This window comes from Andrographis paniculata, unplaced genomic scaffold (genome assembly GCF_009805555.1).
Source record: "Andrographis paniculata isolate CXL003 unplaced genomic scaffold, ASM980555v1 Contig50END, whole genome shotgun sequence".
Classification (NCBI taxonomy): Eukaryota; Viridiplantae; Streptophyta; class Magnoliopsida; order Lamiales; family Acanthaceae; genus Andrographis; species Andrographis paniculata.
Window position 1 is genome coordinate 461,871 of NW_026137585.1, and position 25,823 is coordinate 487,693.

General features: G+C 35.5%; 6 protein-coding genes across 8 annotated transcripts; 4 read left to right on the plus strand and 2 right to left on the minus strand.

Annotated features, from left to right (window-relative positions):
• The first annotated feature begins 35 nt into the window (after positions 1 to 35).
• LOC127253440 (uncharacterized) lies at positions 36 to 2,855 on the plus strand. 2 transcript variants are annotated; one of them, XR_007839256.1, is made up of 4 exons: positions 36 to 782; positions 884 to 948; positions 1,919 to 2,007; positions 2,740 to 2,855. XR_007839256.1 is itself a non-coding variant. In XM_051278050.1 (3 exons), coding segments are annotated over exons 1-3 (786 nt in total). In that variant the 5' UTR covers positions 37 to 62; the 3' UTR covers positions 1,920 to 2,318. The 2 variants fall into 2 exon arrangements, 1 of the variants encoding a protein (XP_051134007.1); XM_051278050.1 differs by lacking the exon at positions 2,740 to 2,855 and having other exon boundaries at positions 37 to 782; positions 1,919 to 2,318.
• LOC127253439 (E3 ubiquitin-protein ligase CSU1-like) lies at positions 2,363 to 4,307 on the minus strand. Its single transcript, XM_051278049.1, has 2 exons — positions 3,903 to 4,307; positions 2,363 to 3,210 (listed from the first exon to the last, which is right to left on the minus strand). The coding sequence occupies exons 1-2, from the start codon at positions 4,139 to 4,141 to the stop codon at positions 2,535 to 2,537; spliced, it is 915 nt and encodes a 304-aa protein (XP_051134006.1). The 5' UTR covers positions 4,142 to 4,307; the 3' UTR covers positions 2,363 to 2,534.
• A 141-nt stretch (positions 4,308 to 4,448) lies between these two features.
• On the plus strand, positions 4,449 to 7,276 carry LOC127253239 (universal stress protein PHOS32-like). The gene is made up of 2 exons (XM_051277696.1): positions 4,449 to 5,300; positions 6,952 to 7,276. Exons 1-2 carry the CDS (start codon positions 4,598 to 4,600, stop codon positions 6,981 to 6,983), a joined length of 735 nt encoding a protein of 244 aa, XP_051133653.1. The 5' UTR covers positions 4,449 to 4,597; the 3' UTR covers positions 6,984 to 7,276.
• Positions 7,277 to 8,004: 728 nt separating this feature from the next.
• Positions 8,005 to 12,025, plus strand: LOC127253238 (G-type lectin S-receptor-like serine/threonine-protein kinase At1g11330). The gene is made up of 8 exons (XM_051277695.1): positions 8,005 to 8,526; positions 8,627 to 10,117; positions 10,319 to 10,432; positions 10,509 to 10,705; positions 10,783 to 10,993; positions 11,065 to 11,299; positions 11,372 to 11,522; positions 11,600 to 12,025. The coding sequence occupies exons 2-8, from the start codon at positions 8,827 to 8,829 to the stop codon at positions 11,903 to 11,905; spliced, it is 2,505 nt and encodes an 834-aa protein (XP_051133652.1). The 5' UTR covers positions 8,005 to 8,526; positions 8,627 to 8,826; the 3' UTR covers positions 11,906 to 12,025.
• A 4,223-nt stretch (positions 12,026 to 16,248) lies between these two features.
• Positions 16,249 to 18,758, plus strand: LOC127253466 (myb family transcription factor EFM-like). 2 transcript variants are annotated; one of them, XM_051278082.1, is made up of 4 exons: positions 16,249 to 16,593; positions 16,954 to 17,520; positions 17,683 to 17,759; positions 18,089 to 18,758. In XM_051278082.1, exons 1-4 carry the CDS (start codon positions 16,395 to 16,397, stop codon positions 18,542 to 18,544), a joined length of 1,299 nt encoding a protein of 432 aa, XP_051134039.1. In that variant the 5' UTR covers positions 16,249 to 16,394; the 3' UTR covers positions 18,545 to 18,758. The 2 variants fall into 2 exon arrangements, with proteins under 2 accessions (XP_051134039.1, XP_051134038.1); XM_051278081.1 differs by having other exon boundaries at positions 16,250 to 16,614.
• A 78-nt stretch (positions 18,759 to 18,836) lies between these two features.
• LOC127253464 (coniferyl alcohol acyltransferase-like) lies at positions 18,837 to 21,364 on the minus strand. Its single transcript, XM_051278080.1, has 2 exons — positions 20,828 to 21,364; positions 18,837 to 19,883 (listed from the first exon to the last, which is right to left on the minus strand). Exons 1-2 carry the CDS (start codon positions 21,242 to 21,244, stop codon positions 18,915 to 18,917), a joined length of 1,386 nt encoding a protein of 461 aa, XP_051134037.1. The 5' UTR covers positions 21,245 to 21,364; the 3' UTR covers positions 18,837 to 18,914.
• Between the last annotated feature and the right edge of the window lie 4,459 nt (positions 21,365 to 25,823).

Here is a 25,823-nt window from a genome sequence, read left to right on the forward strand (position 1 = left end):
ACCTAAAGCGCTCTCTCGCTCTCTCTCTATAAATGTTTTCTCTCTCTTCTCGTACATGATGAATGCACACAGCACACATATCTCCCTCGCATCGTTGTGAGCGGTGCCCTCTCTCTCTCCTCTCTCTCTCTCTCTCTCCCTCTCACCTTCTACGCTTCCTTTTTCTCGTTCTATCGCTCAATCTGCAGCCCCGCCGGCGGCCGGATTCCCTCTCCAAAAATTCGCCGGACACCAAGGGTAGTGTTAACTACACGCATGCCTTGATTCTGATGGCGACGCCGCCGCTGAAATCGCAGCCATTGCACAACTTCTCCTTGCCCCACCTCAGATGGGCGCACAAGTCTTCCTCCTCTACATCCCCCGCCGCTTCGCACCACCACCGCTTCCGACGCGCCGGCGAATCGCCCGATCACCACCACACCGAACAAAAGGAACAATCTCCGCGGCGGAACGCCGCTTCATCCTTGGAGGACGAGGTCAAGCCGTGGAACTTGCGGCCGAGGAAGGAGATCGTCAGAGCGGCGCCGCCGCCGCCGCCGCAGAACTTCTCCGGTAAAGCAACCGCCGACGAGACTAATGATGCGAAACTGAACTCCTCCGCCGGCAACGGAGTGAAGTCGCAGAGACTCAGAGGCTCCTCCGGAGCTGAGCGTAGGGCTAAGAGGAGGCTCTGGATTTCGCTCTCTAGGGAAGAAATTGAGGAAGACGTTTACGCTTTAACCGGCGGAAAACCTGCCCGGCGGCCTCGAAAGTGGCCGAGAAACGTCCAGAAACAGCTCGATGTAACTGCTCCGAAATTCTTCTTCCCTGATTTTGAATTCGAAATCAATTCTCATTTACTTTTCGGTTTTTGAATCGATTCCTTTTGTTCTTCCACTTGCAGAGCGTGTTTCCAGGATTGTACTTGGTTGGAGTTGCAGCTGACTCTTATCGAGCTATGATGATTTGGTATGGCTTTCTTTTCGATTCCTCCATTGTTAGAACTGCATGTTCTTACTATGCATCTGTTCTTGATTTCGAATTGATTCCGAGCTTTTGTTGAGATTGATTAATTTTTGTTTCTATTAGTTAGATGTAATAGTGTTTATTTAAGATATAATTCTTGCAATGATGTTTATAGGATTGTATGATAATTGTGTCGATTGTGAGCATTTATTGAGGTTGATTGATTTGGGCTTATAAAGTATATAGATACAATGGTGTTTATCTAAGATACAATTCTTGTAATGATGTTTATAGGATTGTATGGATTTGTAATTTTGTGTCTGACTGTGAGAGTTTGTTAAGGTCGAACAGATTCGGGGTTATAAGTGTGTATAGATGTAATGGTGTTTATCTAAGATATACTTTGGGCTGTGATTTTTTGGTATGATATTCTTAAGTTGTATGTATTCATCCTTTCATGTCATATCGGAGCTTTATTGGGATCGATTATATATATATATATATATATTCATGGTTTTGTGTAAATTCCGAGCTTATATTGAGAGAGATATATAGGCTCGTTTAGATATAAACTTTTGGAGTTTTAAAAAAATTCAAGAATAACGAAAAATTAATATTTGATGTGATGGTTTTGTATGACAAAAAATGTATATAATGTGATGTTCTTAAAAAAGTTACTATATGAATAGTATCAGAGTTCCAAAAGTATATCTATATACAAAGTCATAGTGTTTATCTAAGGTCTAATTTGGGCTATGATGTTTTGGTACGGCTTCCTTTTAGTTTCTTTCTGGCACGATTATATGTTTCATGAATTCGTGTTATTCCTGAGCTTTTGTTGAGATAGATTAATTCAGGCTGTAGATCGATTTCTTGCAGTTGCATATGTTCCTGTGAAATGGCAGAGTATTCTATCGAATTTATTATTTTTCACTGTGAAATGATGCTGATTGTTTGATTATTTGATGCTCAGAGACGGTGGGATTTGGCTATGGATGCTGGACAGCAACAGAGTTATACAGATGAAAGTGTGAAAGAAGAATAGGGACAGAATCGAACTAGGTTAATATCGACATATGACACTAGACTTTTCTTTCGAGGATTGGTTCTTTGTGTTATCTATACTCTATAAAGTCTATTGGGGAAATAAATGATATTTTCCTTCGATTATGCTATAAGCTTTTGTTGTCGAAAAAATTGGTTAACCTTTATTGGAATGTGATTTGGGGAATGTGCTGTAGAAATTGAAGTGAATTGATATTGCTCGCGTTCTGGTTTCACTATGAGGTTTTTGGTGAATTTAGTTCGATTAGGATCTTAAAGAGCTTTCCATTCGACCGTGAGTGTTCTCGTGTTGTAGAATCGAGTCCTATTAATAGATTTGTGTTATTACAACCTTTGCCGTCATCGAGATGTTTGCATTCACGTAGGATCGAATCCTATTAATAGACTTGTGTTGTCACAACTTTTGCGCCGCTACGTTCTAGATTGTTTAAGTTATATATACACACTAGAGTTCATAGATCACTTATTCATCGGCTTATCGAAGCTTATTACATCACAGCACACTACCTAGGACAGACCAAAGGTTAAACCTTTGTTGCCGGTCTTACAAGACCGAGACCTGTCCCGCTCCCTAAATGCTTGAAATCCTTAGCTTCGAGTTGATCTCCATGGCCGGCGAACCCGGTCCCTCCCTTAGCTATATTCACAAGGTTCTTCTCCTTGCATGGTTTGTTGCATATAACACACACTTTATCAACAGCCACGAACTTATCTGCGCACTTCTTACAGAAAACATGTCCGCAAGAACTGAGGGCGACGAGAGCCAGCGCATTTGTAAGGGTGACTTTGCAGGTCGGACAGATGCAGGTTTTGTCTGTAGAACTTGAACTGGTCCGTTCGCTGGCGTCTTCTGTGAAGGAGATGGCGAACAGCGTCTTCAACCTGAGTTTTTCTTTCCCTTCGGGGCAGACAGTGTCGGGCAATGGAGGATCGACTTTCTTGGGGGCGTCTGGTGTAGCAGACGGCAGCCAGAATGCCTTCATTGTACGGAGGGCTTCTTCTTCGTACGAGGTGGCCTTCACGCTGTTTGCGCCGTGGAAACCGTTCTTGTCGCGGTTGTAGTTCTTGTCGTTGTACTGAGGTACGGCACCGTGGTTCTGTTGGTCGAATGCGTCGAGCTCCCGAGCTTTTTCGAGTGTTAGCCTCTCCTCCTCCTCTTCTTGCTCTTGCTTCTGCCGTGCTGCATAGGCTGCTTGCTTTCTGTAGGTTAAGGAGATTAATGAATCTCAATTAGAACAATGAATATTGCCAAATGATTTGAATATTCTCCCAAACAATTTTTTCCCTTTGCCTGATTCTTCTAACTCAGAGAATTCCATCCTTCACTTCAATCTCACTCTTTAAGGTACGTGAATTTAAAAATACAATATATAAACTGACAATACATATATTCGGATTTGGCCTTTCAATTCTATTTTTTTTAAAAAAAAAATCAAAATCAAAATCAAAACAAATATCTATTTTTTATTTTTATAATTTCAAAATGAATGAAAATGAATATACAACTGTTTTGCATCAAACGGCAATAATCTACAAAAGGAATTAGCCTTTCCAAGGGAATTCCTAACATTCATTGGGCAACCAATAAACTTGAAGAACACATATCAAATGAAATGCAGAGCTCATCACCTCTGAAAATTCATTCATGCATAAAATTAGCAACAAGCAGCACAAAGATCATTAGAAATGAGGAATGATTTCCAACTCAGAACACCATTTCCATGTTCTGAAACAACTAACAGACCACTGCTTCATCCAATCAATTGAATCCAAGACGTCATTTGATCCGATCATGTAAACTGTAAAGCATACTCACCATAGAAACAACACAATTTCACCACGATCCAAAACTAGATCAAACACATCAATAAATACGCAGAATCGATAAATACCTCTGAATATCTTTCTTCTGCGCGAGGAGACATTCGAGAATGCACTCTTTGCAGAACACATGGCCCTTGAGGCAGCACATTGGATCAACCAAAGGCTTCAAACAGAGACAGCATGCATCGAATGGTTTGATCGAATCCTTCCCCAGCCTCTCCTTCTGCGTGCCGTACCCAAGCTTCCGCTTCTCATCGTACGTGAAGAAAGCCAAATCATTGTTGTTCTTCGAGTGCCTCTGCGGCATTCTCCCCCGAAAAAAAGCAATCACGTACAACAATTCACGCAATTGAGAATTTCAATTCGATTGGGATCAATCCAGATAAACCCTAGAATTACCTTCCACAGCTCCACCCTCTTTTCGTGCCGACGTTGGGGATCATTCTATTTAAACATATTTTTATTATCGGATCCTGTTTTTTTCAATTGAATACATATAAAATAAATAAATTATAAATATTTATAAACTATTTTTCATAATTCTAGAATAAATTTTAATTAATTTTAATTTTAATTGTGCTTTTTTCCTATTGGTTGGATTTGGGTGCAGTGACAGTTGGTGCACGCACCGACTCGCATCTGATTCCTATCTCCATCGTCACCACTATCCTCTGTTCCTCAATCACACCGCCATCCAAGAATCCCCAAATTTCGCCGGCGCAAAGTAGAGTCCGATTGCAAGCTCGATTGACCGGTAACTGATATGGCATCACGCGACAGAGCTCCGGCGGAGGTCAATCGTATAGCGGGAGCGACTATGCACCAACCGGCTTCGCCTCGCTTCAATTCCGGTACTCCGACGGCCGGCGCGCAGCGTAAAATCGCGATCGCCGTTGATCTCAGCGACGAGAGCGCTTTCGCAGTTCAATGGGCGGTTCAGAACTATCTCCGTCCTGGGGACGCCGTGATCCTCCTCCACGTCCGGCCGACTTCCGTCTTGTACGGCGCCGATTGGGGCGCGGTCGACATTCCGGTCGACGCGACCGACGAGAAATCGCAGCAGAAGCTCGAGGACGATTTCGACAATTTCACGACGACTAAAGCGAACGACCTGGCGCAGCCGTTGGTGGAGGCGAATATTCCGTTCAAGATCCATATTGTGAAGGATCACGACTTGAAGGAGCGATTGTGCTTGGAGGTGGAGAGGCTTGGTTTGAGTGCTGTGATTATGGGAAGCAGAGGATTCGGAGCTTCGAGGAGGAGCAGTAATGGCAGGCTTGGTAGTGTCAGTGATTATTGCGTGCGCCATTGCGTTTGCCCCGTCGTTGTGGTAAGGTGTCCCGACGACAAAGATTCTGCGTTGCCCGATGCTTCAGGGAGTTCAGCGGATAAGGATTGCTTGGAGCTGCATCCAGTGCCTGAGGAAGAAGAACATGTGTATCTCGATGCTTCTGATAATATTGCAGGTCTGGTTTGATTGCTTGTTTATGAATTTCGATTGTTTTGGTTTCCCATATGCACTTATTCTGAATAATTCTTTGATTGATGAGTTTTTGAAGAGGATCGAATCTTGTAGCCTAAGGATAGTGTTGGATATGCAGTGTTTAAGTGGGAGATGAGGAAAGTAAGTTATGATCATATTCAGGTTAGTGGTGTTATAAAGATTGGAGCGAAAATCAACCTGAATAATCAAAGAACTAGGGAAATTCAGGGCCCTTGTGCAAGATTGATCACCACTCTAATTGGAATCACATAGAAATGATATAGAGAGAATAGAATTACGAAGATAATTCAATAGAGAATAATAATTGCTTGTTCTGTTTGGTAGGACGGATAATTAATTGAGAAATGCAAAATAATGTAGTGACCATGATGAATCGGTCGAGGGGAAATGACGAAATTGGTAAGTTTTAGTGTGTGAGAATTCACGGAGAAATAATGCTGCTGATTTTTTTGTTTGGATAATAAATTATATGCAATTTTTTTGTAAGATTATTTCTCTCCATATGATTTCCTTGGATCCAACAAATATTTTCATTTCTATATACCAAACACTCCTAAGTCCCCGTGCTTTGATTCAGTTGCCTAATGCTGACATTTTTAAGAGATTTGCTTCTTGCAATTGTGCTTGAAGTTTGAGCATCTGTTTTCTTCAATACTTTCTCATGTTTTTGCTCTTGCTACCTGAAAGAAAGAAGATTAACGCCAAAAAAAGTTGTTTTGAATGCTTGAAAGGGATGTGAAGGAGAAAGCTGCTGTGTATTTATTGGTTGAACTTTCCTGCGGTTTATAGATAGTTTTGCATTTAATTGGCACATGCTAATTAACTTTGCTTTATAAGTGTTGCTATTACAACTGGTTTAAATTTGGCTGAAGACTTCTTACTATATTTGTTGATAACACATCCCAGTTCGCTGTAGTACCGTGCTATTAAGCTGTTGAAAATTGCTGGTCCATCGGAACTTGCTCACCTAACCAACCAATGTAGACACGTAATAACAAATGATATGTTGTAGTCGTTAGATGTTTTAAATTTTTTAGTTTAAAGTCACCAGCTAAATTTTGCTAATGGTACCGTGCTTGCTAATTTCAACTGAATATTTTAGCTATCATTTGGTAATTTTCTGGATATAGTCATTCTTGGTGTCCAAAATTCACACATCATAAACCTTATGATGATCTTGTGGCATTTATCTATCCTGTTTCGATTATCTTAGATTCCACATGAGTATCGTTCTGCTATCAAGATACAAAAAGTTAAGAGTATATTGCATTCTTTCAAATACTTTTAGATGAAAAACCATTATTATTTCATTAACAGAGATTCAAATATATGTTTGCATATTTGAGTACCTTGTCAGCTTGAATTTTCTCTTGATCATGGATTAAATGAACTTTTGCTTATAAATATATATATATATATTTATTGAGATTGAATTCTTCCGAGTCTCCATTGGCAACCATGATATAAAATTTCCTCATACTCAACCTCATGAAAAAAATGTGTACATATTTCTTCTGAATAGATTTGCTTTGTTGGTTGCGCGTCTTGGATATCATGCTCATAACAATCATTTTTTTTTTTTGTCTCTTCGCTTGGACACTTTTTGGTTGCAGATATATCCAGGCTGAGTATGCTGGAAAGGTGAACTCGCAAAAGCGTGGTGAATCGATGATTTCCATAGGCTGTTCTCGTGTAGCGATCACTACCGACTTGGATTATTGTCATGTAAGGAATGGTATGCTCTTTCTATTTCTTATGCTGTGTCTGTGTGTGTGTGAAGTGCCTATGACTGACTTTTGTCTATAAGTGTCGTCGTTTCGGTTAATTCTATTGCTTTTACTCTTCGTATTGTTGTACAGTCTTGCTCATACTGCCTTTATGATCTCCATGACTATGGGTTCTCTCGATTTTGTGTTATTGGGTTTTCGTTGTTTGATCTAGCTTTGTTTTGCAGTAGACTAGATTATGCTTTTGATGAGTGATGATGATCATAAACACCTATATACAGACTGTAAGGGATTTAAGTAACTGAAATAGGTTTGTGCTTCTTTTGAATTTTTGTTTAATTTTTATTATTTAAATTTTATGTTATTCGGAAGATATATACTCCATTTGTCCCAAACAATAGTTCGTCTGTGGTTGGACAAAGTGGGTATAAAGCGGATAGTTTTAAGTTGATATGATTATTTTTTGGAAATAAAGCTATTATTTTGAGACGAATGGAAAAAATGAGACTGATGGAGGTTTTTTTTTTTTTTTTTTTTAAATTCAAATAAAAAAAAAAAAAAAAAACGTTATATTTCTCCAAGTTTTCAAAAATTATATCTAAGTGAAGCCCAAGTTGTGTAATTGATTGTCCAGTCCAGTTCATTTCATTTCAATTCAAAATAGAGTTCGATAATAACTTTGGGCTTTATCATAGATTCCATTTAAACTTATTAGCTTAAATTTAGACATGACATTCCAATAATAATCCAAAATAAGCCCAAGCAGACAAGAGAAAAATAATAACTTATATGAAGCATTGTTATAATAAAAATATTGATACCAAAATGTGTTGGCTTCATATTTTTTAAATAAAAATACAATACATATAACAATAAAATTTAATAGTAAAATAATACCCTAAACCTCTACTACTACTCTAATCATTGTCATATTCAGACAGTGGCGGCCTTCACTGGCTCTCCCTTACACTCACACATCTTTCTAATTCACTCATATCGCATCTATATATCTCCGGTCAATTTCATCTTCCCCACCCCACACACACTTATATATATAATATATATATTATATCTACGTACCTCCATTTTTGACCAATTGCATTGCACATCCCCAAATTCTTAATTCAATTGCAGTTGGCTATTTGAATAATGGATTTAAGTCTTTAACGGGCCTTATTACCTGTATTCTTCTACACTATGCAGCAGCTGCACACAGATCCGTATCCACCATTATCCTACATTTAATTAATTAATTATAGAAACTGTTCTTACAGATCTGTGTTTTGTAATGAGGAATTTCTGTTGCAAGTGATTATTAGGGAGTTCAGCACCCGATGGATTGAGTGCAATGTTGCGGGACTTGGAGTCCCAAGAACATTCGCGAACGGATTATCATATCAGCAGGAGGCAGTGGTGGTGGTGGAAGAATGGAGTGAAATCTCCGGGAATTTGGAAAAAGTGGTAGTTAATTATTATTCAGTCAAATGAAAAGCTGAAGTGACGGGTGTTTCTTGTGGAAATTCTTGATCGATGCTGAAATCTCCATTTGTTTCTTGTGGAGGAATTTGGGAGTTTTTTCCAGTGATGAAGAAAATTTGCACGCTGATTATCGATTGGGGGATCCCTCGACAGCGATGGGTTGAAGACTAGCTTCGTGGATTTGTTCAATTATTCGTTCGATAATGGATGCGATTTAGGTATATTGGGGATTAGGGTTTATTTGCGGATTTGGGGATTTTGATTTTGTGCTTGTTGGTTGGAATGATGATCGGGGAGAGTGTTTTGTTGCGGGTTTTTGATCTGTTCTTGATTTTGATTTTAATTTTGATTTTCTGTTTCCTCGGCGGCGGATTCGGTTTGGGAACGGACGCCATTACCGCCGCCGCGGTGCTCCGCGACGGCGACAGGATAAACTCCGCCGGAAATCAGTTCACGTTGGGGTTCTTCAGCCCGAACGGCACGACGGAGAGGTACGTCGGAATATGGTACTACGTGTCGCCGCCGGCGACCACGTGGATCGCGAATCGTGAATCTCCGTTGCGCGATAGGCGTGGCAGTGTCTTAATTTCCGGCGACGGGAATCTCGCCGTCGCCGCCGGCGACGGCAACATTATCTGGTCGTCCAATACGACGTCGTCGGCAAACACGACGGCGCAATTGCTCGACTCCGGCAACCTCATCCTCAAAGACACCTCCACCGGAGCCACCGTCTGGGAGAGCCACCGCCACCCGGTGGACTCATTCCTGCCGGCGATGAGGGTGTCGCACAACCCAAGAACCGGCGCCCGAACCGCCCTCAATTCCTGGAGAACCTTCCAGAATCCCGGCCATGGAAATTTCACCTCCGGCCTGGACGCCATTAGAATTCCTCAAATCTACATTTGGGAGAATGGAATTCCCCGGTGGCGGAGCGGCCCTTGGAACGGCCGAATTCTGACAGGGGTGGCCGGAATGTACTCCGTCTACATCGACGGATTCAGCGTCGCGACCGAGGAAGACGGGACGGTATACTTCACCCGCAATTTCCGGCAGCAATTCATCTCCCGAAACCACCTCACTGCTGACGGAATTCTCATCGAGGCTGGTTGGGATCCCAGCAAGAACGACTGGAACGTTACATGGTCGGGGCCGGCGAGCGACTGCGATTATTACAACAAATGCGGCCCGTTCGCCGTTTGTTTCGTCAAGAGTCGTCCGATATGCAGTTGTTTGCGCGGCTACGAGCCGAGGAACAGAGGGGATTGGGCTCGAGGGGTGTGGGATGGCGGCTGTGTTCGACGAGATTCGTTGCAGTGCGATCAGGACGGCGATAAAAATCAGGAGGATGGGTTTGCGAAGCTGTCGTTTATCAAGGTCCCTGACTTCATGTCGTGGTCGTCCGGTGTGGAGACTGAATGCGCGAGCTTGTGTTTGAAGAACTGTTCTTGTTTGGCGTACGCCTACGATCCCGGCATCGGATGTATGTTTTGGAACACGACGTTGATCGATGTTCAGAAGTTCGATGGCAATGCCGGCTCGGATTTCTTCGTTCGCGTCGCCTATTTCAACGTCGGTATGCTTCCGTAGGCTTTAATCCTTCGTTTAGTTTACGTCGATTTATATGCTTATAGATTACGATCTTTAGTTCTGTTCGATTCGGTTCGTTTGAGGTGACCGGTAGTGAATCCAAACGTTTGTCTATATATATATATATATATATATATCTTTTAAAAATTTAATATGGATTATGAGTAGTTATTTTGTTTTCTTTCAGACAAAGAGAAGAAGAGCAATAGAATCGTCGTTATAGCATCGATTGTCGCTAGTTTGGCCGGAGCCGCCGTTTTCTTATCGATTGCTTGGTGGGTGTTGTGTAGACGGAGAAAACGTGAGTATATCGTCGAGGCTAATTCAGAATCTCGTTTCTTTGTCCGAAATAAGATCGATGTCGTTGTTCGATGTAGGCAGGAAGAGATTGACGTCTTTCGATAAGGGAGAAAAAAGCTTAACGAATTCGAGTGAATTTGCGCTCCGGAGCGACATGGGTAAGGTTAAGATCGACGAGTTGCCGTTGTTCGGCTTCGAGACGTTAGCCGGCGCGACTGAGAATTTCGACACGAGGAATAAGTTGGGAATGGGTGGATTCGGTCCCGTCTATAAGGTGTGTCGAAGTCTTAACTTATGATGAACTTGGCGAGAGACGGTGTTCTAACATTTATCCGGACGGTTATATTACAGGGACAACTGGCGAACGGCGACCAAATTGCGGTGAAGAGGTTGTCCGCAGCGTCGGGACAAGGCTACGAGGAGTTCATGAACGAGGTCCTCGTGATATCGAAACTTCAGCACCGGAATCTCGTCCGGCTGCTCGGATGCTGCGTCGAGAGAGAGGAAAAAATGCTCGTTTACGAGTACTTGCCCAATCGAAGCTTAGACGTGTTCCTATTCGGTGAGTCAAGTCGAACTTATTACAATCCTTCGACAACCCGCTTCCTAATTCCCGTCGTCACGACCGTGCAGATAAATCGCAAGACGTGCTCGATTGGTCGAGAAGGCTAAATATCATCGAAGGCATCGGTCGGGGTCTCCTTTATCTCCATCGCGACTCCCGGCTGAGGATAATTCACCGCGACCTAAAGCCGAGCAACATATTACTCGACGAGGATTGGAACCCGAAGATCTCGGATTTCGGCATGGCGAGAATTTTTGGCGGGAACCAGGATCAGGCGAACACGGGAAAAGTCGTGGGAACATAGTACGCGCGATATTATTTTCGATCGTTGTCTTAAAGTCGTTCGTTGTTAACTAATCGAAAATTCTCTTACAGCGGGTATATGGCCCCCGAGTACGCGATGGGGGGCCGATTCTCGGAGAAATCGGATGTGTTCAGCTTCGGAGTTCTCGTCCTCGAAATCGTTAGCGGTCGAAAGAACACGAGCTTCTACAACGACGAGTACTCGTTAGGCCTTCTCGGATTCGTAAGCCCCGATTTGGCATTCGGTTTTTGCACGATTTCGTTTATTCGATTCGATTTTGGTTCGGTGAATCGATGCAGGCGTGGAAGCTGTGGAACGAAGACAATACCGCGGAATTTATAGACGATCGGATATCAAGTGCGGCGTCGGGGCCGGAGATTATGAGATGTCTGCACATTGGGCTGCTGTGCGTGCAGGAGTTCCCGATCAGCCGGCCGACAATATCGACAGTGCTGTCGATGCTGAGCAGTGAAATTATGGACCTGATGGCGCCAGAGCGGCCGGGATTCACCGACCGGTGGAGCCGGACGAATGTCGGGTCGTCGTCGTCGACCCAAACCCAGTCGGGAAATAATGTGACTCTGACGGTGATGGAGGGGAGATGAGCATAGAGTTGGGTGTTTGTGTATGTAAATTACGTAAGATATATAAATATATATCTTCGATTATTTGGATATTTTGAAAATTTTGTCACTATTTATTAATATATATCAATATTTTTTAAAAAAATAATATTATCGTCCATGTATTGTTTGTTTATGTTATATATGCTGATAGAACAAATTAAGATGCTTATCTGATCTAATTTGCTGATTACTCAATAAATAATAATAATATTAGTTTCATGACCTTCTAAATTTATAAAATAAAAGTGGGTTGGGATTAGATCAAAGTCCGACTGAATTCCACTGTTGATAATGAGGTTTTTGAAGTAAGTTCAAAAACAAATATCATATTAATGTTGAGTTCGTTAGATCCAAACTTTAATTACAGAGCCCACTTGGATGGTGAAGTGGATTGGTGGCATTGAACATTGGTTGTAGCGGTGGACAGTGATTTGATTTGTAAAATAATAGCCCACGTATATATATCAAGTTTTTGTTTTTATGTAATAATAACTATTTCTCTTAAAAATTAATTTTGTTTCTTCAACCTTTAAATTTCAAATTTTTATCATTTGAACTCTGTATTTTTTAAAAAAAAAATTTATTTTTTTTCTATCACAAAATATCGTATTATTTTAATATTAAATTCAATCTAAATTTTTTTCAAACTTATCTAAAGAAAAATATAGCTTTTACAAGAACACACTCAGTCCTCTTCCATTATTAAATGGAAATTTGAAGCGAAGCAAATTCTAGTCAATTGACACACATAATAATGTTTATATATATATATATTCCTTCTGTCACATAGACACAGGGAGTATGATATATATATATATATATATATATTTGAGAGAGAGAGAGAGATTTGAGAATGGAGACGAGTATATTCAGAAAGACACGGTAATAAGGCGACACGGAAGAATATTTCCCACGAAGAATATATATATATATATATAGAGAGAGAGAGAGAGAGAGAGAGAATCTTGGAAAAGCATGAGCTAATTGGAAGTCTTATGAGTGAAGCCTTCTTCCTTCATTTCCTTCCTTCCAAGAATTCGATTCCCTTTATTTATTTTAATTAATTAATTTCTTCTAATTATAATTTCACGTGGAAACCCCTTTCTTCAATTATCTTCTACCTAATTTCTTTTACTATATAATAATATTAATACCCCATTAAAGCTTTTTTTTTTTTTTTTTCATAGCCCTTTTATCATGTCGAGTCGAGTATCCTAGGCTTAGGGTGTGTTTATTTGAGGTTTGAATTGGATATGGAGGTTTGATATTTTTTTTGTTTACATAATATTGGATGCGATATAGATTTCTTTACTTATTATTTGAAATTGATTCGAAATCAAGAGTGTTTATTAAATTTTTATTTAAATAGTAATATTGTTATGTAATGTTTTGTAAAATGAAATAATATATTTATATTAAAAATGATGTAAAATGAATAATGTTGATTTCAATTTGAAAAAGACAACCAAACATACTCTAATAATTGATATTTAGTGAAATATATATATATATATATTCAAGAACTAAAATCTAAACAAGATTTAAAAAAAAAAAAAAACTTAATGAAAAACTAAATCTAACAACAATCATCAAGTAGTTTGACACACATAACAAGGACATAACCCTACTTTTCAATTCCATCTAATTTGAAATAATTGATAAACATATTCATTCTCCTTATTTACTTATGGAAACCTACATAGTAACAATAATTTCAAAATTAAGTATATATATGATTAATTTAAAATGATCAAACTCCTAAGAGAAAGGATCAATTATGAGTTACATAAATAAAATTATATTGATCTTTTATTTCTTAAAGCTACCGTTGCTCCTCGTCAACACATAAATATATTACCTACATGAAATCATACGCAGACGTGCAAATGATTGAATATTATGTTGAATCATACGAGACAAAAAAAAAAAAATTGATAAACATATGAGATAATGTCAAAACAACTGTATATATACAAGTATATATGATTTTATTTTTTCTTTTGGGTATAGCAAGTTTAGCGTCTTAAAGAAGCTTATTATTAAAGGGTGATACATTTTGGTCTAATGTTGATATTTCAAGTTTATCAAAAAGTTGAATCCTATGTATTATCGAGTCACAAGACCATTTTTAACATTCATAGATTATAAATTTTCACGTAATGTTCTATAATATATATATCTATACAAATAAGAAAAGGAAAAAAAATGATAATTTACATGATTGAAATAAATTTATGAAGTGAATATATTTTTATTGGGACGACGAAATTGGATAGTAAAACTAAAAAAGAACATATATAGCCAAAATTATAATTTCCTCTTATGTATTATTGAGTCATAAAGCAATATCGTTGATTTAGAGAATAGTATCAAGAGAAAAAATAGTTCGAAGTTTCGAGTATTAGAAAAACCCTAACAAGAATCTTGATGCCTTAAAGCCCACTTAAGTAAAGCTGTTATAGCAAAAGATGATTCTCATCCCTTGAGATATATATATATATATATATATGTATATATTCTTACAACAATATATAATGCTTAGGACATCTTCTTTTAATTCCATTCCTTACCTTTAAGCTTTCATGAATTTCCGTGCTGTTAATTTAGAGCCCTACAATTAGGGCTCATCAGATATTCCCTAATATATATATATATATATAAATATTTTTTTCTATCCGGGTTTTTTTTATTTAATATGATATAAATAATAATTTAATGTAATATTTTGAATATATATTTATAATATATTAATTAAAAATTTGATGTATAATATAATATTTTGAAAGAGAAAAATTAAAATTATTTTAGATAAGTAGTAAAAATATGTGAGAAAAAATAAGAGAAAACACAACCAAACAAACTCTTATTTGAAGGACAAAAAATGATAAAATAATTTTTTTTTATTATTTTTCGAGAAATGCAGTAGATATTCCCCTTTTGATTTCCTCAGCTGTTAATTCACTTTTAATAAATATACATCGAGAGGGAATTATGCAACTTTTCAAAGTTGGAAAACCCTAAAAAGAAAATTAAAGTTGGGATTTGATACTGAACTCTATTTTGAATATTTCCTTTTACTTATGCTTTAATTTAATATGCTCTTGAAATACTTTTCTTTGGTGATGAAATTCTAATATGTAATTATTTATTGGAATCATCTTATCGTATTAATTTAAATACATTGTCGAACGACAAAAGATTCTTTGTATATGTTGTGTCGACTTTTTAGCTTCGTTGTTAAAGCTCGTATAATATAATTAGGATGGGAATCGCATATGGGTTCGATTTTTAATTTCGAAGAATCTTGATTTATGCTAATTAAAAGGCTAAAGAGAAAGTGTTGGTATGTCAAGAATGCATGCAAAGAGTGAAAAAAAAAAAAAAAAAGAAAGAAAAAAAAGAAAAAAGAAAGGGAGGATTAGAGGAAGAGCAATCTATTTATTTAATCTTAACTTTATATTATTATTATTATTATTATTATTATTATTATTATATTTTGTAGTATGAAAATGTGTTTGAATTTGTGGTATGAAAAAAGAAAAAAGAAGGGAGGACTGCTGTTTGAATTTGTAGTATGAAAATTGGTTGAAATCTTTGTCCGAAACCAAGTGATTTATTTTCAAATATAAAAAATATAGATTTTTATTACGATATTTTAAATGAAAATACTGTATTAATTAATGGTAGAGCTAACAATAGATTGATTCATGTCAAATTTGTGTTGGATTGAATTTTTTAAAAGGTGAAATCACACGACTCAAACTCGATATATTTATTATTGTGTCGGTTCGTATGGATTCATATACATAATTGTGTTAAAAATCTTGAACCAAACATATTTATTTCGTATCGTGTTGTTGTATCTTGTAAGATCAAAATTATTTTGCTTCATAACAAATTAGTTAATTAATATAATCGGATTGTCATGCTGAGTTCAAGTTAAGGACCCCAACCCTAATAATCTAATCCGACTTGTTTATACTATTAGATTCATGTTGATCCGCGTATATAATTAAATCAAAATTATTGATCGTAATATATATATATATCAAAATTATACTATGAAGCTAAATGTAAAACAACACAAGGTAGCCTTTTTTGCCTTTGCTCTTTACAAGAATTGGAGAAGCTATCCATCCCTTAATTATCTTTTCTTGCTTTTAATCTCTCTCTCTCTCATTATCTTTTCTTGCTTTTAATCTCTCTCTCTCTCTCTCTCTCTCTCTCTCTCTCTCTATATATATATATATATATATATACAAAACTTCACTTTATTCTCTTCCTCAAAACCAACCCTTAAAAGAAGGTCATTTCTTTCCCCCATACATCTACTTAAACATGTTGAAATTCCCCTTTTTCTTACCACTCTTGGATTCCCCAAATTCTCTTTGGATTAGGGTTTTCCCACACACACATATATGTACGTATATATGTTCGAAGATAATGATTCTTGTTTTATGAAAGTCTTATGTTAGAGAGACAAGAAATGATCATGGCATCCTCCTCCCAACTAGGTTTCGATTTCAAACCCCAAACCCATTCCATGCTTTTGAAGTCCTTTGGTGATCATCAAAACCCCGACCAAACCCTAAAGCTCGAAGACTTTCTAGCGCAACTCGAGGAAGAACGCCTCAAGATCGATGCTTTCAAGCGCGAGCTACCTCTTTGTATGCAACTTCTAAGTAACGGTATTTTTCTGTTTTTCTTTTTCCATCATATCGTACATTTGATTATAAGAAACGAAAATTTTAAGGAGCATTATAGAAGGTTTTGTTTTGATTTCACACTATTCATCATTATTTTTTTCTTAAAAATCATCAAATTAAATATCTACTTTTTATATAATACATTATATAAAAAAATTAATTACTAATTCAAAAATATATATTTATATCACGTTGAGTTCAATTTGAATTTTTACTACTCTTTAAGGACATATCCTAAAGAGAACATATATTATATATTTTTCATATATCTAATAATCTCGTGCTTCTTTGTTATATTTTAAATGAAAAATATATAACCAGCAATGGAGGCGTTGAGACAGCAAATTCAACCTCGACCAAGTTGGTCGAACCGCGAGGCGAAGCCGGTGCTCGAAGAATTCATGCCAATGAAAGCGACGACAGCCGCCACCACCGATCATGAGGGGAATAGTGCCATCGTTTCGAAAGAGAAAGCCAATTGGATGAGTTGTGCACAACTATGGAACCAACAAGTGAGTCATCATGAATCAAACAAGAACACCATCGACCACGAGGATCGAGAAATCGAAATGAAGCTTGCATTGAATGGGAAGGAGAGAATGAATAATAATAATATTAATAATAACAATAATAATAACGTTGGAGGAGCTTTTCATCGATTTTCTTCGTCCAAGAGTCGTGAGATTTTTCCAGAATTAGCATTGGCCTCGTCGCATAAAGAAGACGACAACAACAACAACAACAACAACAATAATAATAATAATAATAATGAGAAGGAATCGAATTCGAATTCGAATCAGAATAATCAGAGGAAGGCTCGGAGGTGTTGGTCGCCGGAGTTGCACCGGAGGTTTGTCAATGCTCTTCATATGTTGGGAGGCTCTCAAGGTACAGATACATGTATATAATTAATTAATTACAGATTTAATTTTTATTATAGGGATTATATATATATATGTATATATGTATACATGTAGAGAGAGAGTGATAAGAACCCTAATTGAATTTAATTTAATTTAATTTGATTAATGAATGAATGAATGAATGCAGTGGCGACTCCAAAACAAATTAGGGAGCTGATGAAGGTTGATGGTCTCACCAATGACGAAGTTAAAAGCCATCTCCAGGTCTCTCTCTCTCTATCTAGTTCATAAAAAAAATAAATTGAATATGGGGTGTTTTTTTTTTTTTTTTTTATATATATATATATATTTTTGGATATGCTAGTATGTGATTTTGATAGTAAACAGTAAAATTGAATAATAAAAAACTGGAAAGTAATTTCTTAAAGACCAAACCCTAAAAACATTTGCAGAGGATAAATTTTGCGTACTTGATGGTGTGAATTAATCCGGCGTTAAGGTCCCAGGAGCGGGTATAAGTAATAGTCTGCAAGTCAGGTCAAGGAAGAAGATTTCTTCATCCTTTTGAATCCGTCTGTGTTCAAATCTTGCAGAAATACAGACTTCACACTAGGAGGCCAAGTCCAGGACCACAGGCCTCCGTCACGGCGCCGCCGCAAGTGGTGTTTCTAGGCGGCATATGGGTGCCACCAGAGTACGCTGCAGCAGCCGCTCACGGCGGCGGACCAGCCGCCGCCGCGGCCTTGTACGGAGCACACGCTGCATCCACAACCCATCACGTGTCGCCTCCTTTCTGCTCGCCGCCGCCGCCGCCGCTAGGAAACCAGCGGTACCACCACCAACTGCATTTGTACAACAACAAGGCTCCGTCGGCGCAAAGGAACCCGTCGCCGGATTCCGACCTCCATGGCGGCGCCGGAGACCCGTCGGAGAGCATCGAAGACGGCAAATCTGAGAGCGGGAGCTGGAAAGCCGACAGCGGCGGAGACAACGGCGGAGAGAGACGGAGGGTTGACGGTGAAGAAAGTGTCGTCAGTCTCAAGTTCTGAAATCTAACGGATTTGCAAACGCCGTTAAAAGTAATTAATTAATTAATTAATTATTTGGTATCGTTAATAAGAATATATTTTTTGAAATGTTAGCCTTTGGGAACTTTGGCATTTAATTTAACTATGCCTTTTGACATTCCATTTTAATGAATAATTAATTTGAATAAATTGAATCATATAACAAATGCTAGTGGTTTATCTAATTATCTCTATTCCAATTATTTTGGATTTGGGATAGTTAGAAAGCATATTTGTACATGTAAATATTGATTGTTGTCAAATAGATTTAATATAAAAATAATAATATTGCGATATTTTATATAAATATCACGTGTTTAGGAAGCAAAGTATAAGAAAGAAATAAATACTACTAGGAAAAGAGGTAGTGAGACGAGAGGCGGTTGAACACGTGACCTCCGACGGTTTCTATCAGGTGCAGCTGCGGCTCGACCAGGTGCACGTACACCACCCAATCACCGTTCTCCTTTGGGCTAGGCATCGGCATCACATACCCTGATTCCCCTCCCCACGGAAAATGGTACGACCCGAACGCCGGCGGGCCCCACCCGAAGTCCAATTTACCTGCCGGAAAATGCCGCCCCGACGAAACCACCACTGCCGCCGCTTCCTCCTCCTCCGCCGCCGCGTATATCTTCGACACGGACGTGTTAGGGCGGTGCTCCTCCACCCAATCGATCAGCCCAAGAAAATGTTCCTTCGTCGCCGCCGGCCGGAGAAATTCTCCGATCCGATCGGCGATCCAATTCAGGGAATTCTGCTTCAAATCTCCGGTCGGCAATTCGCCGAACGGAATCGAAAGCACGTTGCCGAAGTAGGAACGGATTAATTTAGCTTCGTTTTCGTCGCCGCCGTCGATTAACCTGCTCCGGCCGTCGACGACGATCCCCAGCCGGCAAAAACGGTTTCCGGCGGCGGCGTCTCCGGAGGCGATGATTTTCCAGAGGAAGGCGCAGAAGGCCTCCAGCTTGGAGTGGCGACTGCCGGAGTTGGAATTGGCTATTGTTTGGAGTTCGTTGATTCGATCGGCCTCGATGTAGTAAATCCGGCTGACGGCGGCGGCGGGATTGGCGTCGGAGGAAAGGTCCGGCGGCGGTGGAAGTGATGAGATAGGGACGTACATGTTGTCAATTGAGTGGTGGTAGTCACCGGGGCGGCGGGGGAGGAGGACGGAGCGGCGGAAGGAAGGGGAGAGAGAGGGCGGCGCGTGGCGCGCCATCTCCGCCCATGAGAGGAGGAACATGTTGGCGGAGTAAGCGTCGGCGACCTGGTGGGAGAAGGTGATCGCCACCACTACTCCGCCGCATTTTAGCTGGGTGGCCTGTCATTACAACACCACTCATTTTTGCAAATTTTTGTAAAAATATGTTTTTTTTTTAATAAATATTATATTCTTTCAATCTATCTCTAATTAAAGTTTACATTGTTTTATGTGTTTAAATTAAAAAATTTACATTTTTGTTTTTGGTAATTATCAATTACTACTTCAATTGTCCGGTTAGAAGAGTTTCATTTACTTTTTTTTTTAATTTTTTAATATTAATTATTATATAAAAGCTTAAGTATAAATTAAGAAAAAAAAACAAAAATACTCTTACTAGTGTCTTATAATATTAACATTTGTAAAAAAATTATACAAATATAAAAATATTTTTAATTTTAAATACAATGATATAAGAATAAATGGGATCTTTAGAATATAAAGGAATGAGTATATCAGATAGTAGTATAATACTCTTAATTTTATATTTATTTACATTTTATACTATTACTTTTTGAAGTAAAGACATAAATATTTTTACAGTTAAATATTATTATTCTTAAAATATTGATTTTAACATTACCAAATTAATAAAAATTGTAATTTTATCTCCATAATTTTTCAAAGTGTACAAAATAATTATAATATTAGTATCTAAAAATTTTGAGCATCTTTTTAGTTAAAAATAGAATAATTAATAGGTTGTAGTTATTGTGTTATTGAATCGAATTATTATCGCGCTACTTTACTCGATGAGTATATATAATCAAGGCAATTTACATATACTTTTATATGACATATGTTTACCCGAGTATAAAATATGTGTTATGCAATTTACATATTGTATTATATTGTATAAATAAATTGGTTGTGTTGCAAATAATAATATACTATCATATAAAAACATATATTGTGTGGTTTATATATTGTACTATATTATATTGTATAAATAAATTTATTATGCTAAAATTAATGTGTTGTACAGTTTATATATTTTAGATCACCTGAGCGGCAAGCACGCCGCGCTTTCGGGCGGGAACGAGCTTCCCTTCCACGCTTGCGTCGGGATTATACAAATCGAGTTCCTCCAACTCCACATCGGCGGAGGCCTCGACAAAATCCACGCCGCTGTTGTCGCAAAGGAGCTCCGGCTCGCCGGCGGCGTTCCCAACAAGGTGGCCGGAAAAGGCGTAGTACAAGACTAGGGTTTGCGCCAAGGCCTTCTTAAGCACGCCAACCATATGCGCGAAAGGCGGCAACGGTTGGCGAGGCTTATTACCGTAACATAAGAAGACGCCGACGTCAACGGGCGGCAGGAGAAGGTCGAGGTTGGACAGCGGCAGCCAGTGGTCCTGAATGGGCAGCGCCGCCGCCACCACCTCCGCCTTCGCCGCCGTGACCGGAAAGTCGGAGGTTTTCATGGTGCCTAATTAAGGGTTTTTTTTTTTTTCTTGTAGGAAGGATGAAATGAAATTATTGGTAAGAATTATTGTGGGGGTATGTATTATTTATAGTTTGTGAAATATTTAAAGTGGGGTTGGTATGGTGCATCAACTAATATTATGTCAAATAAAAGCTATGTTTAGATACAAGTTTTAATTAAAGGTTCTACAATATGGTTATAAATAATTATTTAATGTGATATGTTTGAATAGATTTTTTTTTTTTTTTAAAAAATAATAAAATAAATTATTGCATATGAACAATGAATGTATAATGTGTTGCATATGAATAAATTATTGCGTATGAACAATGAATGTATAATGTGTTACATATGAATAATTATTGCATATGAATTATTGTCGATGAATAATTTTATTTAGTTTTTTTTTTGGAAAAATATCATAATCTCTCCGTCCTTCAATATAATATATATATATATATATATTTTGTCTATTTCAGAATAATATATTGATTTTTAAGTTATTATATATATAACTAATATTAAAAATATTATTACAATTTATAATATACTCCAGCCGTCCCAAAAATAGTGTGAGTGTAATGGGTAAAAAATATGGATAAAAGACTTTTTTGTCTTTATAAGTTTATCAGTGTAAAAAGTAATGACAATTGTTTAATAATAATGAAAAAGTAATGGTAGTTTTATAGTGATATGATTATTTATGGAAATGAGACTATTGCTTTGAGACAGATAAAAATGATAAACATGACTATTGTATTGAGACGGAGGGAGTATAAACAAATGTCATTACATTTATATACGGAGTATATCATATTAATAAGAGTATTTTTCAAGATGTGTTTGTTTAGGATTTTGATTTGAATAGTAAAAATTTAAATTTAAATAATTATTTAATGTGATATAAATAAAAATTAATATAATATATTAAATGTAAAATTGCTTTTTAAGTGCAATATATATATATATAAATGTTTGAGAGAAAAAAATTTGAGAATAATAAAATCAAATTAAATTACCCAAATAAACAAACCACCAATAATTAGTACTAATATTTTAAAAATAAAAAATTACTTAAAAAAATAAACGAATATTTAATTATGAAACATAGAGACTATTAAATACATATAGCAAATTTATTTAAAATATTACATAAAAATAATATTATTTTTTTTTATTTTTTTTTTAAATAAAAAGTTTAAACATTCCTATCATATAGGATTCGGTGTTGAATTTAATTAGAAGAATTATTGATTCAAAAAATATGTTTAAATTAATTAAATTATTCTTTATTTAATCAATAGTTATTATTAATTTAGTTCATGGTGAATTAAATTTTCACAACATGTGATGACGAACAATATCTATATTGACCTTTGTAAATTAAATTTGTTAAAATATGCATGGGCTATCTTTTGTTTCTATTGCATAAATAGAATGTTAAATGGACATTTAAAAAAATAAAATAAAATAAAATTATATCAATTTGTTCGCTCAACGTTTTTAGATGAATTGATTTTTTGTGTATAGTAGGAGGAATAGTGTCGGGAAAAGTAAAGAACTATGTACAAAAAAAAATATTAATATATATATATATTTGTATTTTTTAATAATATTTATGGAGAATTGTTCCATTAAAAAATATTGAATAAACAGACCGACTATACTGGTATAGATAAAATGTTATATGGGTATTTCTTGTTTCACATTACCGTGTGGAAGCCTATTTATTATTATTATTATTATTTATTACAATAATGTCATTATTTATTTTAACACACTTAATAACAAAGTTTTTTATTCACTAATTTATTATGGTATATATAAATAATACTCTAAAATACACATACAAAATATTTTGACTTATAACCCTATTATACACATATATATGCAACTTTAATTTTAAATTTTTATTTTCATTTATTCCCTATAGATCTAAATATACTATAATATCCTATTTAATTTAAATTTTTTTTTCTTTTTTCACTTTTTATACATTTATAAGTATTATATGTACAATATCTATTCACACACCAACTACTCATTTACTTGAATTTCGTTTTACATCAAATCAATTTTTTTTTATTTTTTTAACAAATACAATATGAATTATTTTTGGAGTTTAATTTTAATTTTTTTATTATATTCTTTTGTAAAAATATACTTAGTTACTCTTACAAGACCATATCAAATTAATAATTCAAATAAAAGAAACGAACTAAACTTAAAAATTTTGCTGTTTCTGTCTGTAGATTTTGAATTCGAATTTTACTATTTATATATATATAAGAAAAAAATTATTTTTGGTCTAAATATAATAAAAATTTATCAATTTTTGTTCCAATATAAAAATTTTATCAATTTTGGTTCCAATATAACCAAAACTCATCATTCTTTGTCCCAATATAAAATTTTTATCAATTTTAGTCTCAATATAACAAAAACTCATCATTTTTTATCCCAATATAATCAAATTTTTTTTTGTCCCACCGTCAACAAACCGACGGAAAATGCTGACGTGGACTTGCAAGATTGTGCAAATTCTTCAAATATAAATATAAGGTTTGATTTCTTTTCACGTCAGCATTTTTCGTCGGTTTGTTGATGGTAGGACCAAAAAAGATAAAGTTTGATTATATTGTGACAAAATATGATGAGTTTTTTTTTATATTGAGACTAAAATTGATAAAAAAAAAATTTATATTTGGACAAAAAATAATGAATTTTGGTTATACTGAGACCAAAATTGATAAAATTTTTATATTTGGACCAAAATTGATGAATTTTAATTATATTGGGACTTAAAAATAATATTTTACATATATATATATAATCTCTCCAACAGTAAATCAAACTTTTTTATATTATTTTTAAAAATTATTTTATATTTAAATTGTTATGTTAATATCTATCAATAAATCAATTATTTTAATTCATTCATTTATTTAAAATTCAAATTCTAAACTCTCAATTCGAAGACCAATTGACCAAACAAACTATCCAGGCATGGAGACTTTTAGGTGTCCAATAAATTAAGCAAGAGCCGTACGATAGGGTGTGAGTGCGACATCTGAACCGTTGGATTAAAATTGGTCGTCAACATTTTCCTAACCACCACTAAGAATTTGACAAATTAAAACAACTGCGCATTAATTTCTTAGTATTCTCGAATTTATATATATATTAATTTATTTATTTAGACTTCTTCGTCGCTAACACATATAAAATAATATTTAAATATATTATTATATTGCATTCATTAATGAAGAATGAGTTGAAGTTGGTGAACCTACAAATAGCATAATTTCGTCACTCTTTTCATGCAAAATTAATTTAAATATTTGATATAAATAAATAAATTTACCTATATTAGGTTAGGTTGCATACTTGGTCCTCGTAAATATAAATAAATACATGTATAGGCCCACATACATTTAATTAGATTTTTTTTATTATTGAACACAAATTTTATTCATCATATATATTAAAGATGTAATAAGAACATAGTTTAATAATTAATTAAATAAATTTTGTTATTATTTATAAGGCAACACAACATATATATATATTACATAAAATATTATGTATAAATGAATAGCACATAGCATATATTTATATAATACAAATAAATTGTCCCATAATATATTTATATAATACAAATGAATTGTTTCCGTGAGGAACGATCTAGTGGTGTATAGGTTGGATTGTGACCATGAGGTACTTTTCGATTTTTTTTTTTTTACTTTTTAAAAAATAATTTATAAAAGCACACCCAACAAAAAAAGAAAAAAAAAAATTAAAGAAAATATTAAAACTATATCATTTTAAATGGGACAATATAATGGGTTGGTTTCAAAAAGGGATCAATAATGCCATACAATATGGCCCATTATGAAATATACATTTTTTGACCCATTAATGAGAAAATTTAGTATTAATATTCCTTTTTTTTCTATTTGAATAATTTTAAAAGAAAATTATAATAGATTAAATAATAATATTAGTATTATGTTAGTGAGTAAAACTTTTGTAAAAGGGAAACTCAATAATAAATTTAGATTTATGTAAAGTGTAAATGATATTTTAGTAAATATAAATAGAATGAGGTTAATTGCTAACGGATGAGAATTACATATGCTATAATTAAAAAATAAGTAAATATAGAAATTTATTTATAGGTAAAAAAAAAATAAAAAATAAAAAATCCTCCAATCCTCATTTGAATTGTTTTCATTTTTCTTAACAAACTTTCAACTATTTTACAAAATTATCCCCATTTTTTTTACAATAATTAAATAAAATAAAAATATTTTTCCATACAATATCGATATAATACTAATATTATAGTAATATTATTTAATTCTCGTGTCCATCACAAATGTTGAGGAGTTATACAAAATAATACATCGCTGGTGGGTATTAGCGTTACTTGAAAAAAAAAAAGTCGAAAAAGCCTTTTTAAACAAGCTCAAACGAGATCAACATGAACAGAAAACACAATTCATCACTACACATGTACGGACAAGCCACAAACTCAAGAACATTGTAGTAAAAGAACAATCAGTCTACCAACACAC

Bases quoted from the DNA above. Each gene is read 5' to 3' on its own strand.
- LOC127253239 (XM_051277696.1), top strand. From the start codon at position 4,598: ATGGCATCACGCGACAGAGCTCCGGCGGAGGTCAATCGTATAGCGGGA. The intron at 5,301-6,951 runs GTCTGGTTTGAT...TTTTGGTTGCAG, and splicing joins TGCTTCTGATAATATTGCAG to ATATATCCAGGCTGAGTATG.
- LOC127253238 (XM_051277695.1), top strand. From the start codon at position 8,827: ATGATGATCGGGGAGAGTGTTTTGTTGCGGGTTTTTGATCTGTTCTTG. The intron at 10,118-10,318 runs GTATGCTTCCGT...GTTTTCTTTCAG, and splicing joins CGTCGCCTATTTCAACGTCG to ACAAAGAGAAGAAGAGCAAT. The intron at 11,523-11,599 runs GTAAGCCCCGAT...GAATCGATGCAG, and splicing joins CGTTAGGCCTTCTCGGATTC to GCGTGGAAGCTGTGGAACGA.
- LOC127253440 (XM_051278050.1), top strand. From the start codon at position 63: ATGCACACAGCACACATATCTCCCTCGCATCGTTGTGAGCGGTGCCCT. The intron at 783-883 runs GTAACTGCTCCG...TTCCACTTGCAG, and splicing joins ACGTCCAGAAACAGCTCGAT to AGCGTGTTTCCAGGATTGTA.
- LOC127253466 (XM_051278081.1), top strand. From the start codon at position 16,395: ATGTTAGAGAGACAAGAAATGATCATGGCATCCTCCTCCCAACTAGGT. The intron at 16,615-16,953 runs GTATTTTTCTGT...ATATATAACCAG, and splicing joins TATGCAACTTCTAAGTAACG to CAATGGAGGCGTTGAGACAG. The intron at 17,760-18,088 runs GTCTCTCTCTCT...CAAATCTTGCAG, and splicing joins AAGTTAAAAGCCATCTCCAG to AAATACAGACTTCACACTAG.
- LOC127253464 (XM_051278080.1), bottom strand. From the start codon at position 21,244: ATGAAAACCTCCGACTTTCCGGTCACGGCGGCGAAGGCGGAGGTGGTG. The intron at 19,884-20,827 runs GTGATCTAAAAT...TTGTAATGACAG, and splicing joins GCGGCGTGCTTGCCGCTCAG to GCCACCCAGCTAAAATGCGG.
- LOC127253439 (XM_051278049.1), bottom strand. From the start codon at position 4,141: ATGCCGCAGAGGCACTCGAAGAACAACAATGATTTGGCTTTCTTCACG. The intron at 3,211-3,902 runs GTATTTATCGAT...CTTAACCTACAG, and splicing joins CAGAAGAAAGATATTCAGAG to AAAGCAAGCAGCCTATGCAG.